We start from the raw sequence: 20,900 nt of genomic DNA, 5'->3' as shown, positions 1-20,900 counted from the left end.
CGTACTTCAGCATCTAAACATCATGCAAAGAACAGAGTACTAAAGAGTGTTCTGGATGTGACATTTTGAAACATAAGACCTCCCTTAAAAAAAAAAACACCAAACCTTTGCATATGCCTGTTTTACGCTTAAGTATGGAATGCTGGAATATCAAAAGTCCAACTCCTGACTTTTCCTCTAGAAAATAATTTAGCATAAGTCACTTGAAGGAAAACTTCATGAACTGATTTGTGCCTGGCAAACAGCTTTTGTACTGAACGTGACAAATGTATGGATAGAAATCTCATCATAGTGAGCATGAGACACAAAATGTGGTTACCACACAACAGATTTTAGATAAGCTTTATCCTCCATAATGTATAATTTCTCATGACAAGTTCATTCTGTCCACGAACAATGGCAAGAACATGGAAGATGTAAGGATGCTCTGTCAGAACCCAAAAATACCTTTCCTCCCTAGGTAAAATTGCATTATTTGATGCTTACTGTGGGTTTAAGTATACGTTTGGCCAATTTATATCATATGTAAGTGTTACACGTAAAAAAGGACTGCACTCTTGCTGTACATACATTTAGAAGAATAGGGACTTTCATTTTAAACTGCTCTATCTGCTCAAGATAGATATTTATTGGATGCTTACAGTATCTGTTTATGTTTTAAAAGAATAATTTACAAGTTTTGGGCTGTTATTTACATGTGACTATACATACTAACAGCAGTTTTAACATTCAAAATTACAAACAGTGCTAGAAGTCCTTCAAATAAAGATATACCAAAATCAACAACTCCCAAATGTAAAGCACTGCTAAACAAAATGAGCTTTTCATTGTCCCTCTTAAAAGCCTTGCGGAAAAAAAGGCTTTTCAGTAATTTCCCCAGTAGTTAATAGATCCAGTGAAGAGAAAAGAAACATTAATGGTTTTATTCAGACAAATCATCTTAAACTCACTAGTCAGTAATAGATAACTGGAATGGTATTTCATACGAAGAAGAAAGTCTGGAAATCATTATTTAAGTATGTATAGAAGATAATCTAGTATTTCTTATAAAATAAAAATGCTGAAGTGGAAGGGGATAATTGTTTTATAGAGAGATTTTCCTTTTTCTTCTTGTACATTTTCATCATTAACTGTAATATAGCAGGCTTAAATGGTTACAAAATTGGCATTTCAAAGGGAAGCACATAATATGTTTAGCATAAAGCAGTGAACAGAAAAAGAAACACTTCAAAGTTTTGAAAACATAACATTGACTATTTGATGTCTTAAAATCTAATGTCTTCAGTCTTTTAAAATAACGGAGAGACATAAATATCCTATGACATACAGTGATGTAGGATATTTAAATGCAATGCATGTACTGTATAATAAGAAATAAAAAGCAGATACATGAGAAAGGTAAGACAACAACCAAAAAAAAATAGAAATATGTAACTCAGGACTAATTTGTGCCAGACAACAAATCAGTTCAGGGCTATTCATAAATTAACCATTCTTTTTAAGCATTTGTCCATTGAATACCACCAGTTTAAACAACATACGTGACTTTTAAATGGCTAAATACAAAACTATGAGATTGAATGCACTTCATTGAAAAAAAAAAATTTGTTCACAAATTTAATAAAAACTGAGTCACAGATATTTATTACACTTAAACCTTATGACTCCACTAAAAATAAAAAATGCTGTCAAAACATACAAAAGCAACTTTTCCTATCAGTTGCCACAGGCAAAAAATGAAGCTCGTAAGTATTGTTATAAACTTTAATAAAGTTTAAACTTTAATAAAGTTTAAACTGATAAAACATGCAGTATTATTTTGGAGAGATGAGGTAATCCAAATTAAAAATGTTTAGAATGAAGACACACTATGCCATATAGGTATGAAATTAAACAAAATCCTCTATTACAGTAGGATTCTGTACGTAATTCTAACCTCAGAATGGCACAGAATATTAGGGAATGAGCACCAGCTATGCTCAAGCTTTTCATTTTCCTAAATTGGAAAGAAACAGCACAGCAAAACATTTACGAAGAGTCGTTACTCATAAACAGTGTATGAAGATTGCGTAAGAGAAGCAAATACTGAAAATTGTTTCTGGCATGTAGGCATTCATATTAGGTATAATGTCTGAGAACAGTGATTCAAGACAAATCAATAAATCATCTGTCTCATCGAGAAAATAATTCAATTAACAACTTCAAAGATCCAGTTCTGGTGTATGTTCAGAGTTGAAAAAAAAAATTGGATATGGCAGATTACTGATTCAGTGCATGTGTCTAGACAGCCATAATAGCAAAGTAGTGAGCAGAATCAGATTTGTACTTCATTTAAAAGCATTTGCTATCGAACTTTTTGGTATTTGTTCCTCAAATAATTAATCTTACAAAATCCCACAGTGAAAATACGTAATGGATTGTCAGGTCTAAGATGCTGGATGTTTCCTGTACTACATTTTTGGAAATCTCTCTCTTATTCTATTAACACTGGCATATATTTCCCATCATCAAGAACTCGATATTTTAACAAATCTAGTACTTTCCTTGACCACAGTAATGATTTCCTTCCCCTTCCCTTTTTGGTTCTTCTTCAAATGCATACAATAAAACACATAGTAGTCAATAGTAAGATAGACTATCTACTAATAATACAGTTTATAAAGCAGTAGGAGTAAGTGCTTTAGTAAGGGCAACCAAGTTCTAGTCCCTGATTACCTTGACTACAACATTATATTTTTAAACCCAAACATCACACTGGTTTCTTCATCTCCATAAAAATAGATACAAAATCATTTGTAATGAAGATAAGGTATCTTTCTGCTAGATGCAATGTGTGTTTTTTATGACGGTACCATCAGACGTTAACAAATTATGAGCAATGAATGTTTGCATAGTTCTGGTGCTTTGTGCTGACAGACACAAAAAATCTAAATGCATTTTTTGCTGAATTTCACTTGGCATGTTGAAAAAGTATTCGGTTCATCACTTAAAAAAAAAAAGAAAGAAAGAAAGAAAGAAACCACTTTCATAGAAAAATATGTTGTGAATGGATAAACCTGTTTAAAATCACCTAAAACTGCCTAAAATATTTATGCTACTGCTGGGATACAGTTTTCAAGGTAGCACTTTGATATCTTCAGCTGGTCTAGTTTCACTAAGTTTAATCTGAACTCTTAGCTTCCTGATTTACTAATGTCTGAAAATCTGTGATCTTGTGAGTTGTACGTATTTCTGATATTTACATATTTCTTATTCAACAACCTTTACCTTCTGTATTTCCCTGTCATCCTTAGCTCCAAAACATGACTCTTGTTGATCTCTTTCCTCTATTCTCTTTCCTCTCCACTCTCTTGCTCTCCTTGTCCATCCCATACTCCCAAAACCATAATAGTTGTTCCTATGTGGTACAGGAATTCAGCCTTCACTTCACTTTACAGTCATTATTGTCCAGAAAAGAACAATAATCACCATGCAATTTTTAGGAACGGCTTAAAAATAATAATAGCACTGCTGAAACTACCTTGTAAATCCAACTCAACTTCCAACAGGTTGATTTCCCTAAGCCTATACCTATAAACCCATAGACTTTCAGTAGAGATTTCTCAAACTCACCTGGTTTCCCTCCCTACTTTAGCCCTATGCTCCCAGTATGTGAAGAAAAAGCAGGTCAGGGGTAAGTTCTGTGGTGCGTGAGATCCATACCAGGTAGGTGATACATCTGTAGATGTTTCAATCACTTCAAGATCCTCTGAGCACAAAAAAAGAAAGATTTTATCTAGGAAAAAATGACTTGTAAAATTCTATTAATTTTTCAAATTATGAAAACTACAGTTTAAAATTTCAGTGCTTACTATCACTTATTTAACATTTTTAGCCCTACAACAAAAACTCGTGAAGCAAAATGAGGATGAAGGAAATATTTAAAAAATATATATATTTTAAATCTTTACTTTTATAGTTGAATACATGAAAAATAATGGTGGCAAGTAAAGATGTTTATGCAAACATGAATGAAACTACTAAATCTGAAAAGAAACAGAATAAAATTCAAAATACTTTATTCAAGCCAACAAGGTATTAAAAATCTACTTAAAATAACATCAAGCACATTGTAATGTCAGCAAGACCAGGTAATACAGAGCTGCATTCGGAAAAAATATTAGAGATATTCTTGAGGTGAACGTGGTATTTTAACAAGTTGTAGGCACACATAAGCCAAAAATCTTTCAAAATGGAAATTACTGCTTTAAGTAATGGGTTGATTTATTGTATAGATGAATAAATTATCATTTTACATTTATTGTGGCAGAATGAGAAAGAGAAAACAAAGCTGCATTCATCCATGCCCAGTACAGGCAGTCTTGGTAAAACGTTTTTTGCCAAGTGACTTTATGCAACAATCCTCATTTTTGCTCATTTAATTATTTGATTCCCTTTAAATTACTGAAACAGCAAACCAAATTTACTTCTATGATGTATGAACAAAAGGTAGACAAGGAAAAGTTAAGTCTTAACCAGTGTCACTCCTGAGCCCTAAACTTATGCTACAATAACAGTATATATTTCATGATGCTAACAAGTGATCTCAACCATCTTTCTTTTCTCATTTGAGCTGTAAATTTAACAAGAAGAAATGCAACTAAAACCACAGAGATCTTACAAAAGATGGAAAATCTTCCAGAATATGTCAGCATTTTGTTTCACTTTCTTGTTCACTTGACCTTGACTCACAAGGTCAAATATATTTGCCAGCATTGTTCTCAGGTAGTGATAACAAGACAATAATCATTCATATGTGGTAATGGAGTCCCCAAGAGCTGGGACTGCTGAGTCTGAAGAAGACTCAGTGGAGATCTCATCAATGCACACAAATATCCAAAGGGACAGACTAAGTAGATGGAATCAGGTTCTTTTCAGTGGTACTAGTGACAGGACAAAAGGCAATCCCATCCAACTTCATACATTTAGTGACTACATGGGTAGTAAAACTGTACATACACTGATCATATTTGTAGAATTCATAGTGTCACTACACACCTGGAATTCTATTTGGAATCTAATAGACTACAGTTATTGTGATGTACTACCCACAGTAATATTTTCACTAATTCAAAGCCTTCCTTCTTTGTAAGGTAGAATTTGTGGCTCAACTTATTCAGTCTGCTTTTAAGTATTTTTTTTTTTCCAAAAAATGTGTTTTTGCAAAGGTATAAATTAAATAGCAAGAGTCCAAAGCATCTGAAATAACTGCAGTGCAAAACAGCTGACTAACATAATGAAGGCCTAAAAGGTTAACCTATTCAGAAAGCAAAAGTCGATTAATTTAACAGTAAAGAGGTTGATTTCAAGTTGAGGTGGAAGGAAAAAAGAAAGACTTTTCGATAAGCAGTAAAATAATAAATACTGCAAAAGTTAATTTACTGATAAATAATATTCTGCACTGTTACACGATTTTTTTTTGTGTGTGTAACTGAAAAAATGTTGATATGTAATAAGGAATAAAACTACAAAATTCAGCTTTGGACAAAAAGAACAGTGGTAAGCAAATCTTCTCTTTTATGGGTGAAATTATTAATTACTTAAATGTTTTCCATAAATTGTTTTCTAAGAAATCATATTTTTTAACCACTCGTGTGGCTGCTCTCATATAAAAATGTACCGTATTACCAAACGCAATGTTTGTGATTGATAGTCTATTACCCACAACACTAGCTTACCATGAGGTTGGACCTTACAGCATATTTAGTAACTGCAGAAGGGAGAATTTCAAATGGAACTGAAACCTGTGAAAACCTGTAATTGCAGCTATGAAAAACTACGTTAGGATGCTTCCTAGGCAGTAGGAAAAGACAGCCTTTTATAAACAACATGACTTAGAAAGTTTCTGCTGGTAAGGGATGTATTCTCCAAAGGAACTTGCAATTCCCTTTGGTAATATAGAGCGACTGGATATACAAGTGTATTACTGTAGCGTGCGCATGCCTGCTCCTAGGTGTAAACAATTAAGTGGTTTGAATATTTCGCATTGTGTTAATGACAGTTGAAACACGATGAAGAGATAACTTTAAGGGCAAGCAGAGAACTGCTTGTAGGAGTAGTAGTCTGTTAATCATTACTGGATTGTTTAAATCCTTTCCAAATTAGTAATGCATGCTTACTGAGAATAATACCTGAAGATAGATTACCCATCGTATCTAATATGTCAAAATTATGCATTTTCATTCCCTAATGCTAATCACTGCAGTGAATAATTTGTAGAAAAACACCCAAGAAATAATACACTCTCTCATCAGAAATTCTCTTTCTTTAATCAATCTATATTGTGATTTTTAAGATTCCCTTATATCCCTAGTATATATTTTCAGAACAAACATATCTCAGCTAAAACCACAACAGTACCATATAGAAATGCAAACATTTGTACTAAAACTGTAACATGGAAAGGCACCTGATTTGTACGTACAAATCACTTTGTAATTCACTGGGATTTATACATTTTATTTCCTTCAGTCCTTTTAAAACCCCACCTTTAGAGTACTTTCTGCTATATCTAATTTTTTAAAAACTAGTTGATTCAATTATTATTATTATTGGCAGTAGTGATTGTGATTAATGTTAATAACACCCAATACTCAGCTTCATATGTATAATCAACAACTGCAGTTGATTATATTCATTAATGAACCATATTAAGAATGATACCTTATTTTTCATGTACTTGGTTTTTTTACATATTAAATATAAAGAAAAACACAAAGATGACTTTGTAGGGAGAAATCACTGAAGTGCCTCTGGGCTCCAAACAATTTATGGCTGTCTAGCATTTACTTCAGATAAAAGGCAGGGTTAACTGCACCCAGATGGTATCAAACCTGATAATCTCCTTCTGTCCTGGAGAACTGCTCTTATCATCAAAAACAACCTCAACAGAGAACAAGGATAAAGTACAGAAACTCTGTGCAATCCCACTGTCAGTTTAAGTCTCTGATAGAGGACAGTAAGTGAAGGATGAGACAGTGATACCAGGGCACTTTGTGTCGCCATTAGGGATGTTTAACTGCACTGTCGTTTGAGAATGTGCCAAGAACATGCCTTCCCTCCTGACAACAAAAACTACCAAATGCTTTAAACACATATAAAGAAGACTACTGATATTATGGAGTAGCATTAAGTGCATCATTTTTTCATGTCTAGTAGCTATGGAACAATATCTACAAATAGGCCTCGGTTCTTCATTTATGTTTTAATTGTAAAATACTGAAATTTATACAAGAATGTTATTAAAATAATAAAAATTCTGATAGAATGGTCTACTAGTGATTATGCAAAAAGTGAACCTGAAAAAAGATTCATCTCAAAACTAAGTCTGAAGAGAAGAAAATCAAAATCAATTCATAGAAATTACATGATTTTTCATATTTGTAATTTTGTAAATGAATATTTAAAAAAAAAAAAAAAAAAGCAACCCTGATAGCAATGTTCATATAAACAATATACTGAAAAAAAGATCAATAGAAAGAAGGTCAAATCATTTATTCAATACCAACTTCACTAAATCTCAAAAAATTCCCCTTTTCCCATTTTTGCTGTGAAGACCAATCAGTTATTTAGTTTTTGAACACGTAACTTTAGGTGAAAGTTTCTTACTTGCTAATTATAAAAGGAAATGATGAATGAAAGGTAACTACGGCACTTACTATGAAACAAAACACACGCACATAAAAGGGGGAAAAAAAAAGCAGTTGGAGAAAAGCACTCTGCTACTTTTGGCAACAAAATGCTATGGGGAAAGAATGATAAGAATCATCTTCTGACAGATCACTTGATAAGACTGTTTCATCACAGAAGGTTATGACAGAAACGAGACTGATGGAGGATGAGGCCAGAATGAAGACCCTGTCCTCTGAGGACACTATTTTAAAGGGCAGAAGTCTTTGCCATTACACAAGATGTTTTTTTTTTTTTTTTTTTTTTTTGCCTAGGTGAGACAAGCAACCCACAGTTGCAGTTTCACACACTGATGCAAAGTTACTTTCAACACAAATTTAAAACTGCTCTAAGGGGTTAGTCAGAATGCCAGCAGAGACAGACTTACATTGTATCACTCAAACATACTAGCACTGCATTATAAAATTACTGGACTCTCATTGGTATGAAAATGTTTCTATTTTTGGTATTCAAAGAACACCTGTGCTAGAAAAAAAAAAAAAAAAAACCCACGTTATTTGGCTCAAACTTCATATCGGTTCAAGTTTTCAAAACTGGAGATTCCAGTTTTATAAATTTCATTTTACATTAGATTAAAAAAAAATCTTGTGTTATATATAAAAATAATCTGATGATAGAATAACATAAAAAATGTTTTTATCACATTTCTAAACTGCAATGTTTTGTGTCAAAAAAGTGTTTGCACTAATGCATAAACTCAGGATCAAAACAATATGCTAATCCATCTTCACACACAGATTGCTTCTATACATACTGCAAATTAAGTGTGCCATACTACTCACATTAATTCAATTGGGACATATTGGAATATTTAAATTAATAGACTATCTTTTCACCCTGAAAAATGTTAAAATGACATAAAATGTATAAACACAGAAATTTTGTTGTGACCTTTGGTATGAATTCTATGCTTCTAATGAATTCTTCATTTTCTGTTGCCTATGTTTCATAAAATAGGACACATTCTATAACTCCCTTGTAAATTAAAAAACAAAAAAAACAAAAAAACACAAAACCACAACAGTATTGAATTTTAAGTCATAATGGCTATATAAACTTAATCAAACAATATATTTTACGTCATTTTACCTATAGGCTAAGATATGATCTAGAACTGTACAGAAATTTTAAAGGAGCTTCAATGAACTTTCATTTTTATCTAATACAGAATTTTTCCCTTGAATACATAAAATATAAATAATTAGCAGTGCACCAGAAAGTCCCGAGTCAGTATTTTAAACTCATATGCTTCTAAAAGAGTAATGTTTTGCAAATTTCAAATTCCTTCAAATATCTTTTTTTTTTTTTTTTTTAAAGAGATTATGCTAAAGCAATTGCAGTTACTTCTTCTACGACACCTGAGCTGGCAAATCTTTGCATTCCTAACATCCAATTCCAATGTGGAAAAATTTGAGTTTCAGATTTCTTTCCTATAATAAACATTTAAAAAAATAACGGAACATGCAACAGTGTACTGAAGTAACTTTCAGAACCCTTCCAGAAATCAATTATTTGATAGTCTGCAAACGTTACTGATCTCTGTATCATAGATACAGAAGTTTTGCTTCAGAAGTTTGAATAAAAGGTTTTAAGAGACAATTTTCCGCTGTATTTTCCTGTATTTGAAAATAAACACCCTCTGATGGCTTCTAAAACATCAGACTCTTCTCCAAGCAAAAGTATATCTTATTTACCTCCTAGACAAAATTCAAAAGTTTTGACTGAAATGGTCTGTCCACAAAGCACCATGTGTGAGTAAAATTGTCACAAACCTTGAACTCCATGAGGAGATGTAACAAAGGGATACTTTCAGGGTATTAAGAGAGCTAAATAACAAAACAAAACAAAACAAAACAAAAAAAAAAAAAAAAACAGGACCAAAGAGTATTTAATCTTAGAAGTTTAAGCTCCAACCTCAGCTGTTGCTCAAATCAGTCCTTACTGAATACTTTGCCCCCACTGCAGTCTCCCCTAGCCCAAAGAATTGAAATTTGGCATTAATTAAGTAGCTAGAACAATTAGAATATGATATGAGATGAAACCCTGTTGCGTTTAAATCCCTGACAAAGACTCACGTAAACTTCAAAAAAGCAAAGACTCCTCCACAGAATTCATTATCACTGACTACAGAAGTACATACTTTCTTAAATTATGCAAGTTTAAACATCAAGGAAAAACTGATCTTCCATTAAGAATGTACTTTTGTTTTTTAAAACAATTTTTAAAGAGAAAACAAAATATGGGAACTTACATTCAATATCAAGGTACATGCTCTTTTGGTGCCCACCAATTCTACTTGCAGCTTCACAGTCATATCTCCCTGAATCTGACAACTTCACATCTTTAATATGCAGTGACGATTTTCCATGCTGCCCTTTGACTTCTATACGGCCATCTGGGCTCTGTTTACATTGATTTAGGAAAAAGAAAGGTTTTATACAGATATGTATATTTATATATGCTTTATATATTAAACACCACTGATACAGTATGACTGAAAGCATTTCTTCACCTGGGGTGAAACTATTACTGACAGATAGGCAATTTCAAAATTTGTCAAATGAATTAAAAATATAGAGAGAAGATGCTGTTCTAGGCACTATAATCATGGGAATAAGTACATGCTTAAAGGAACACAGTCAAGGTAAATAACAAAAATTATCAACTGGCCCGGTGAATGACATACTGAAAGCCTGTTTATGACCGCATTTATTTTGCTATGATGATGTGGTTAATGAAAATATTATGTGTAAAATCAGTGTCTCATGTAACAGTTGGCATTATCACTGCTGTTCTTAAAGTGCCTCTGAGATCCCACAAAACAATGATCAAAGTACAAATCCAGTCACAGACTTCTACATTGCATTATTTGTATTTTCTTGTCAGAAGCTTAAAATTATTAAAAACATGATCCACAGATGTAACTCGAATTTCTGGATTTCACTTTTATATCATTGCAAGGAAGAAGGGAGGAGATAAAAATGAATAATAGCTCCCAATTTTCTAGAGAATAATTTTTATATTCATCGACTTGATAAAAAATCTCCTAATTCAAACCTATTTGACTTTCAAGACTATTAAAGAGGAGGGAAAAAAGTAAAAAAAAAAAAAAAATCCAGTTATTTACACTTCAACTTCCATGGAGAAGCATACCTGAGAGAAAAAAATAAAGTTATTTTTAATCTGGCTCTACAAATTACTTGTTCTGTAGTATGTAGTATTGGGAAACTTTACTTCTTTGTTTCATTTTTATTTCATTTAAGAAAAAAAAAAAGGCTTATACAAAATAGTGATGTATACCTACCTTCATTACTAAGAAAAATGGAAAAGGAAGAGAAAAAAACTTTAATGTCCAATTCTATAACTATATATATTCATGACCTAACACAGATTGTTTCATCAGTGAATGCAGGAAAATATGCATACAATTAAGGATACTAATATTCAAAATAAAACAGTTGTATACAGTACTATTTACATCAGATTTCTAAGAAGGAAAAGAGCATCGGACTCCATGAACACTGAATTATGTTTCCTGTGAAAATTTTCTCTGATATAGATATAGCTCTTATATACCTATATTTTACAAGCACAATATAAGTATAATTTATCTAATGATTATTTCCTTATTATATATTACATGTACTTAGGCCAATTTATTTCTGATTTTAACTTAGCTAGAAGTATTTCTCAAAGAAGCCAAAATTTAATTTGTGAAAAGATATACACTGAAACAACCTGTAACAATGATTCATAGAAACATCAAAACATCAAAAGGAAATTTTTTTCAGTTCAACACTAATACCAAATACTGAAATTCACTATATAATCATAGAATCATAGAAAGGCCTGGGTTGAAAAAGACCACAATGATCATCTAGATTCAACCCCCTGCTGTGTACAGGGTCACCGACCACCAGACCAGGCTGCCCTGGTCTATAGATATAATCACTGTAAAATACATTCACAATAATTAACTCCATACATTCCAAAGCAGAGATACGAGTGTAAATTGATGTTAAGGAAAAAAAAAAAAAAAAAGAATCACGAAGATCTCTAAATACAGATCACAAAAGATTCTCCTTCTTGCCTTATCTCATTATTTTCTACTGCTGAAAAATACTCCAAATATTTTGCTACATAGACATTTAGTATGTACCTAGAGTAACTTTCTGAAGTTGTATGTATGTATGTATGAGAAAACACATTTCATTTGAACATGGATAACTGAAAAATAATAACCCTTAGGGAAATTGACTTTTTATCTCTCTAGGGAAAAAGAAAACCAAAACATAATCAATACTCTGAATGGAAGAAGATTTTTGACAACCACAACATCTACTCTCACTATCACCAAACGTTTACTAAGAAGCACTTTGAGGCAGATTTATGAGTTGATTCAATTGATTTAAAAACCAATGAGATATTTTCATTCAAAGCCCACAAAAATGAATAAAACGCATAACAATTATAGGAAATAAAATAATTTGGCCCTAATGATTCAGAAAATATCAATATTTAACAATTAACCTCAAGTTTTTCAAAACTGTGTGAGAATGACCTCTTTGAAATTGTTCATAAAATAATGCAAAATATGTGATATTTTTTCGCTGCAGTCCACAGAATGTGTATATTCCTCTGATTACTTCATAAGCAGTTAAGTTGTTCCTGGTCCTATCCTGCAGGTGCCTTACTACAGCACTTCAAAGAATCAAGACTAATTGACACAATTCCATTCATTATTCTGTACTTCACTAAAATATATTGTTGAACAAACATTCCTGACAAACAAAAATATATGAAATGTGAGCGCAAATAAATTCCAAGAAAATTCTCAAATAAGTAAATGAATAAATAAATAAATAAATAGAAATAGTTGTCAATGTCTATAGATGATTCCCAGACTATCCCAAAGAGAAATGCATGCCTATTAAAAATGCTAGAAAATACAATCATTTTCCACACAGATTTCAAAAATACCACTGTGTCTGTATTTCATCATTCTACAAAGTAAATTGGCTAATAGGCATCTGGGTAAATAAATGAAGTACATACTGGGATACTATAAACAGGTACAGTAACAGCACAAACACACTGAAGCATAGCTTGGAAAGAATGGAGCAAAGTGACAGAAGCTGACTGCTTTGGACTCCTATGAAGAGCAGTGAAGAAGATGGGACAATATAACACACAGCTTTATCCTGAAGTAAAAACTGAAACCACCCTATATTTTCCTGATCTTCTAAGTGGTATTATCAAAATTAGAATATACTGAGAAAGAAGTAATCTGCTTTAATCCATGTCAGTCTTTTTATCTAACTTGGAACTGCAGATACAAAATGTGAAACAGGGACAGCCCTAATCTTGGACACTGCACCAATCAGAACTTGATATCTCCTGGTAAAATCCTTCTGAGGTTTAATTCACTCCTGCAGTAAGTATGGACAGCACACATTAGCATCATTTCTCTCACAGTAGCAGACCAGAGCTGGAAAACGAAGAGGAACATGAAGTACACTGCATCCTAGCTGGAGAAATAGTATAGGTGTTGCCATAGATGAGAACTCAAAACATAGACACAATCTCTATAAATTGATAATGCTAATTCTAATCTGCCTGAAATGAATACGGACACTTACAGAATGGGGGTATTCTATTTTTTCCATTTCAAATACTGTAGGGGAAGAGATTTAATATATATATTACTATGTTCTTGTTCTGCTAAACTGAGCATGGTTTTATTTCTTAGTAGTATTAAAGAATGCACGAAATAGAGAAAACAAAAATGTGGACAGCCAGAACGGTCCATGTGGTTCAATGCTCGTGACTCCTGCAGACTCACTGAATTACTCTGTACAACTGCAGATTATGAATAATCATTGAAGTCTGATAACACATACATGACCAAAACAGTTCTAAATCCATGAACATGTACATTAGAAGGCACTTACACTCAAAGGCACAAGAAGAATTATTTCAATAAACAGATCATTGCGCATCTTGCAAATGCTACAGAAAAACAAAGTGTTTAGAAGTTACTTTTTTTACAGGGTTATGGAAATCCCAATAAAAATCAAAATATTTTCCAACATGACTGTTAATCAAATAATTTTGTAAAAGGCATTAAAAGTTTTCTCTTCAGTACAGGCTTTGACAAATTTTTACTCACATGTAGCTGGCTCTATGAGTTTACTGCTCTCTACAACTACCTGAAAGGACATTGTGGAAAGCTGGGGGTCAGCCTCTTCTCCTGACAGGACTCTTAACTAGTGACAGGACTAGAGGAAATGGCCTCAAGTTGAACCAGGGGAGATTCAGGTTGGATATTATGAAAAAAATTCTTCAAAAGAGTGGTCAGGTGATGGAATGGGCTGCCCTGGGAGGTGGTTGAGTCCATGGAGGTGTTCAAGAAATGCTCACAAGTTGTACTAAGGGATGAGGTTTAGCGGGGAAATATGGTTGGTATGTGGATGGTTGGACTGGATGATCTTAGGGGTCTTTTCCAACTTTGGTGATCATACGATTCTATAATTCTATCCATATAAACTTTATAATGTTTCAAAGAGAGAAAAAAACAACCTTAGGTATTTCAAATACTGATAGCAGTCTAGTCCTCTGTCACTGTCAAAGAAAACAAAATTGAACAAGATTGTTCTATACATTAAAACTACAAATAACAGCAACATTTAACTACAAAAAAAAAAAAACAAGATTTTTCTACAATTTCAATATTCTGACTTGCAAAACAATAATTAAAAAATGAGTGCTATCTCATTGCTTGAGATTAAGTACAGATATTAAAAGTAAATAATTTTCATTTTATGACGAAAATTTATAATGCTGTCCATGTTGTTCTATTACAGGACCTTTTCTATTAAGCTCTTTCTTTACTTCTGACATGACTTCAGTTCCACACATGAATATTTCCCACTTCTGGACTGGCTAATGCTGCCCCGCCTGGACAGCACACAGCTCCAAAACCATGTCCTAGAGCTCCCAAGGTGGTATCAGAATGATGGTAACCATGTATTTCAAGGGTTCCACATGCTGAAGAGGCATGTAGCTTTCAGGAAATGACAGAATAGTGAGGTGAGAGTGCAACACCTGCAAAGATACATGAATAGCATCTTGGACAGAATAACCTAGGCTGATACTACTGAGAGTTAAATCTGCACAATCCCATTGGCGTTGTAATTTAAGAAGTATCATTTCTCAGGAGGGGAGAACTAGCTGATAATGATGCTTAGATTGTCACTCTTTTTGAATTATAGATAGCAGTAATTGAGAAGAGGTGAATGCTGCAATTAGCGGTTGAGTTTGATTTATCAACCATTTCTCCATCTCTCACTGAGGAACTGTAGTACCAAATGAGATGAAGTTGTATGACAACCAAAACATGCATTTGGAGCTGGCTGAAAGCAAAAGTGGAAGGCGAGAACAGATGAAGGAAGTGGTGACTTGTGTGTAGCTGGTTTTAGATAATGTCACTTTGACCATTAAAGCAACTGTGACTTTGTGTCTATTATATTCCCTCTTAGACTTCATAGTTTGGCTGACAAAGTACTCCATGCCTCGAAGTCCAAGCGCAAGACTGACATAAAAAACAATCCTGCATTTAAAATCTGGAAACATTGAAACTCCTTTGCGCTTTGCTTTTTTTTCTTTTTTTTTCTTTTTTTTTTCCTAACATTTAAGATTTATTTGTGATCTAAGTACCATTACTCCTAATAGTTATGCCACTACAGATCAGTTTTGTCAATTATGTCCTCTGACATCCTGTGTAATTTTGTGCTATTCTGGATACAGACTGCAGGTGCTAACAACAGAAAAAAACGAAGAAATAGTGGCTTAGATTTCAGAGTGTTGTTTCCTTTATAAAACACGGTGAAACATACTCAAGAACAGTCAATGTGGGAATACATAACTTCAGTAAAAACTACAGGAGTTTCCCAAGATCCTCCAAGCGAGATGCTGCAGATGTACATGGTTGAATAAAGTGAAAAAAAAAAAAAAAAGAAAAAAAAAAGGAGAAAAACAAAAAAGGGAATCTGTTTTAATTTTATGCACAGTACTTCCTCTTCCAGAGCAAAGGGTAAAAACTGCCAAAGCAAGAACATTTTGTTGTCTTAGTTGTGCTCTGTGTATGCATCACTAAATGTAAACAAATCTTGATTAAAAGAATCACCTTTGGAATTTCAAGAATCACAACTTTTTTAGGAAGCTTTCTCATTTCAAGTTGTGTTGATGGACACACATGAGGAAATCTTCATACCAAGTACTTCAGATTGATGTTTTTTATATGTGAAATTTAAGCAACTTGTGCATGAAACTGTTCCTTGAAGCAGCATGAAAGACAAGACCTTTTGCAAGCTGACATGCTGATACTGAATGACGATAAAATTCCAGAAGTCGATTAAATATGTGACCAAAATTCCTAGTCTGAAAATCTACCTTTGATGATGAGAAAGGGCTGTTAGTCACAACAGCCATCATCGTGTAGAAGCTGATGGAAGCTCCCTTCTGGATTATGGATGGCATATTCACAATATTTCCCCATTCTCTTCAGGTAAATGTATTCTATCCATGCACCTGTTGGAGACAGTAGAAAATTCCAGAGTATTGCTATGTGTATTTGCCTTAATGTCCAGTGAATAAGAATAATGTTACAGTAGTGTCTTGGACTTCAGTGATTTTTTTCAGTGTTTCTTTTAGAACTGCAGCTCATTTAATACATATTTCAGCATGCTGCAAATTCCTGAATTGATTAGGAATTTGGTTCTCCACAAGGATGACATTATTGAACAGCCTACTGCTTTCAGATCTATAGTGTAACACCAGGGAAGTCACAAAAAAAAGAATCTTGAAGAAAAAGGAATGGTTCTTTTTTCTGTTCATCTGCAGATGCAGCAGCTACTTTTAAAGAGCTCAGACTGAAAATTGTAGAGGTTCTATGCAGGTTTCTAACAGCATGTATAATATCAGAAAAGATGTATTCTTGCAAGCTTCATAAAACTTTTAGAAATTATGAACGGGTATTTGACTGATTTATGCCAGTACTTCTTTTAAATTTAAGTAATTATTAATGAGATGACACAAGATATCCAATACACCAAAAGCACACAGTAAGACTGAATACAAAACAAAACAAAACAAAACAAAACAAAACAAAAAACCCAACAACAGGAACAAAAACAACCTTCTTCCCTTGGCTGGATTTACTTACAAAAGAGTATGAAATAAAATAATAGAGAAAATAAGATGATCAGCCATTCAAGATTACATCAACTGAACAGGCAAATCACAAGAAAGATTCTTAATGGCAAAAAATTTAGCATTATATGATAAAATCTTGTAGAGGAAAACATGCATTAGTGTTAGTCATAAAAATAACAACAACATCCACAATTGTGTAGAAGGGTAACAAAAAATATTCCATCAGTACTAACTACAGATATACCTTGTAATTAGAAATTCTGATTCACTGACAAATAATACTGTAATTTGTGGTTTTATTTCTCAGAATTTTACTGATCTGAATCTACCTCAGCTATGATGCCATTAGCATAAGTGACTCAGATGGATTCTGATCAGCAGAATTCTCAGGAATAAGACTGTTAAGCCACAACAGTCTTATTCAATAATAATAATAATAATAGCAATAATAATAATTAAAAAAAAAAAAAAAAGACTGAAGACAGAGAGACTGCCACTAAAAATAATGGTTCTGCTATACAATCATGTTTCACTTCTATAATAAAATCTTGCAGACTGCTTCTTTGGATAAATGAGAATGGCACATACGTGATTATAGGATACCTCTGTAAGTCTTTAAAATGACTGAGAAATGTGTCCAGCTTCAGTTCAGATTAGTCACAAGGCCTTGCAGCAAAGAATGAATACGGGAATATTTCAGCAGAAGCACAGGGCTTCAAACAAGTACCAACAAGGTATCAAGCACTGCTTAAATGTAAAATACTGTGATTTCCTACAATTTATTCTTCAGTGCTTACTTGACCTCTATGCATATAAAAAATAAATATCACTACTGAATATAAAAGGTTTAAGTAACAATCAATTTGCTTATTCAGAAAAGGAACTTCAACCTGGCCCTGTTTCTATTCATATCTATTCAAATTTTAAGTGAATATTAGATCAGCTGTAGAAATCATTAGTGAAATGAAAATATACCACTGTCCTATGCTGAAGTGCCCATACAGAGTTCTCCTTATGAGCTGTTAGAAAACAGTGTGAGAACATGGAAACATTAAGCACTAGGACCCAGCTATCCTCCAAGCAGGAATTGTAACCCAGTGAGTACAATTTCACTGTTATTTACAAAGGCTCTGTATTGATCCAGCAGTGCAGACCTCTCTCAGGACTTAATCAGGAGTTGCCTTGGTAGGACGTAATTTCAGCTTGTTCCAGGATTACAAGATCCTCTGTCATTAAGTAACTACCTAAATTTGTCTCTTAGCAATGAGCATCCCTGTATAGTAAATGCCGAAAAGTTATTACCTTTTTATCTTATTAGGGATTGGAGAAGGTGGCTTTGTAACTCAGTATCTAACCACTAATATCTAATCATCAATCTAATCAATCTGATCACTTCTATCAGTGAAAATAGTCAAACTATAGCCAAAAATCAATGGGGAAAAAAAAAGAAAAGCCTGTGAACTGCCTGCAATACAGAATAGATGTCAACCTAATTGAGGTAAGGAAGGAAACATGGTATGAGTTATGGTTTCATTTAAATATGTTAGCTTGAGCCTCTTCTATTTTTCACTGGAGAAGAATTTAAGAAACTGATGAATTGCAAACCCTTCTTCATAAATCTTTATTTTTTATTGAGGAAAATTAGCACACTCAACCACAGGTGTCAGGGTAGGACTGGAAGGATGATTGTAAGAACATGAAGAAAACTAGGAAGCTTTTATAATTTTAACCATAATATTAATTATTATTTCTGTAGCATGTTTATGACTTAAATTGTTGGTACTGCAACTTGAGTAAGAATAACATTTTCCTCTATTTTGCTTTTACTGATAGCATTACTTGAATCAGTAACAAATTATTGGAAGGCTGTGCGTTTATTTACTCATTAAGCTCTTCTGTAAGCATATAAAATAATCCCTCAAATTGCATCTACTCCAGGAACCTCAAGCAGAACTTACTGCATTTGTAAATTTGCTTGTATAATTTTAGTATGTTTTAAGCTCAAACTATGACTGAGTTGCTTCCATTGCTTTAGTTGCAGGAATAACTAGTACGGTGAAGGCATGCAGTTGTCTACAGTGTGGAACAGTCCATAGAGAATAGCACAGTATCTGCTTTCTTTAAAACAAAAAGTAACAGAATTTGAAATTGTCTTACGGATTTGTTCAGTAGTTGTATGCAGCTTAGGATTCTTTCCAGTTTTCTGTAAAGGTGATGTATCTTTTATTAAAATGACTATGGCTAGACAGCAGATAGAAAGTCTGTCTGGAAACTGGGATGAGGTGGAACCCTGCAGCGGTATACAAGCAACAAGGCTTCCTTAGGGGAAGGAAAGGCGCAGAAAGCCAGAAATACATAACTTGAGTGATGAAGGGTGGGGGAATTGTATGCAGCAGGACACAGATCCAAATGTCAGCCCTCAAAGATCAAAAAATCTGCTCACAAAACCAGAGAAGTCTGCAGGGCTTTTCACTACTTGAGAGACAACAGGAAATTATTGAAGTAGTAAAAAAAATAAAAATAAAAATGAGAAGAACTAACCTGGACAGATCTGAAAGGACAAAAGTATTTGTTTTCAAATTATTCTATTTAATTAATATTATTTGAGCTTCTCTATTTATATTTCTGACTTTATTTATATGTAGAGATATAAGTAAGAGATTATGCTGTAAAAATCAACCAAATTGGATGAAACCTATTATGGAAAAACCTGCTACTACTAGAGCTTGGAAAAAAGATGGACAGCAGAGACTGTGATAAGGCAACACAAAAAAATTCAAGTGTGAATCTACAATGGAAATAATCTCTGCTGGAGCAGTTTCTGAAGGACTTTAGCCAATTGGGCACTTCATACTAGAAAAGTGTGAGGAAGGTGCATTAAGCACAAAAACAGACCACAGCCCTCATTCCCCTGTAAGGCTCAGGAGGATGTGCGGAAGAGACAGCAGTCAGTGAAGAAAATAGTGAAGATGAGCCTGGAAAGAAAGAGTTGGGGGAAGCTCTTTTAGGTTTGTCTTTATTTCTCATTATCATACTCTGCTCTTAAACTGACAATAAATGAACTTCACCCAAGTTGAAAATGCTTTGCCTGTGATGGTAATTGATAAGTGATCTTGTGTTTTTAGCTCAGCCCAGGAGCTTTTCCTTCTTATTTTCTCCACCTGTCCTGCTGAAGAGGGAGTAAGAGAATGGCTGAGTGAGAAGCTGGGAGCTGGCCTAAGTCAGCCCATCCCAAATGGCTTCAGAGGAGGCTGACAGCAGCTAATAGCCTCTTGGTGGGTTATTAGGAGGTGTAAGAGTTTTCTTTCTTTTTATTTGTACAGCTACCAATTCTCTGTCTTACCCCATGCAGTTAAACAATAAAACTGTCAAAAAATACATTTGTTGAGGATATCTCATGAGCAAAAACATTCATGTTATTTAATGTCTGGGCATTTGCTACAAGATAAATGTCTAGGATTTTATGTTTTATGATTACACAATTTCATTTTAACAAATAAGCTAAAGGTAAACAAGGACTTATCTGTTTGTATAAACCAGCACATCTTCACGCAGAATTAGTAATTTTTTTTTTAAACATAATTAGAACATATTTCCTAAGCACAATGACCTAAGGGCATGAGAATTTCTAACACCAATGTATGAAACTTAAAGAGCTCTTAGAGATCTTTATTTTCAACAAACACAATATTGCTTTCAGGTGAGTGATATTTTTATCCAAATAAATCTTACTACAATGTTGGTATTGAACCACTTTGAATGTATGATCAAAAAAAAAACAAAAAAAAAACCAAAAAAACCCCCCAAAAAACGAATGAACAAAAAACCCATAAAGAGGCACTGACAACTGTGGCCAAGGCCTAAACAATATTCATACTGTAAATTTTTTTTCCCCCTCCATTTAAAAGCTGTAGAGTCATTCTGGCTTCCAATAAGACTCTGCACTCATACTCACATTT

General features: G+C 33.4%; 1 protein-coding gene across 1 annotated transcript in view; it reads right to left on the bottom strand.

The window, feature by feature from the left end:
• The window catches only part of NCAM2 (neural cell adhesion molecule 2), a 127,512-nt gene that overhangs the window by 70,880 nt on the left and 35,732 nt on the right, over positions 1-20,900 (bottom strand). The window contains exon 8 of the mRNA XM_042809654.1: positions 9,980-10,130. Coding sequence (XP_042665588.1) covers positions 9,980-10,130 — 151 coding nt within the window. The remainder of the gene's footprint in view (positions 1-9,979; positions 10,131-20,900) is intronic.

The sequence above is a fragment of the Centrocercus urophasianus genome, unplaced genomic scaffold (assembly GCF_019232065.1).
Source record: "Centrocercus urophasianus isolate 14NV4802_14NV808 unplaced genomic scaffold, USGS_Curo_1.0 seq_12, whole genome shotgun sequence".
In the NCBI taxonomy this organism is placed as follows: domain Eukaryota; kingdom Metazoa; phylum Chordata; class Aves; order Galliformes; family Phasianidae; genus Centrocercus; species Centrocercus urophasianus.
The sequence above is the reverse complement of the archived record's forward strand: the minus strand, read 5'-3'. Positions and strand labels throughout refer to the sequence as shown.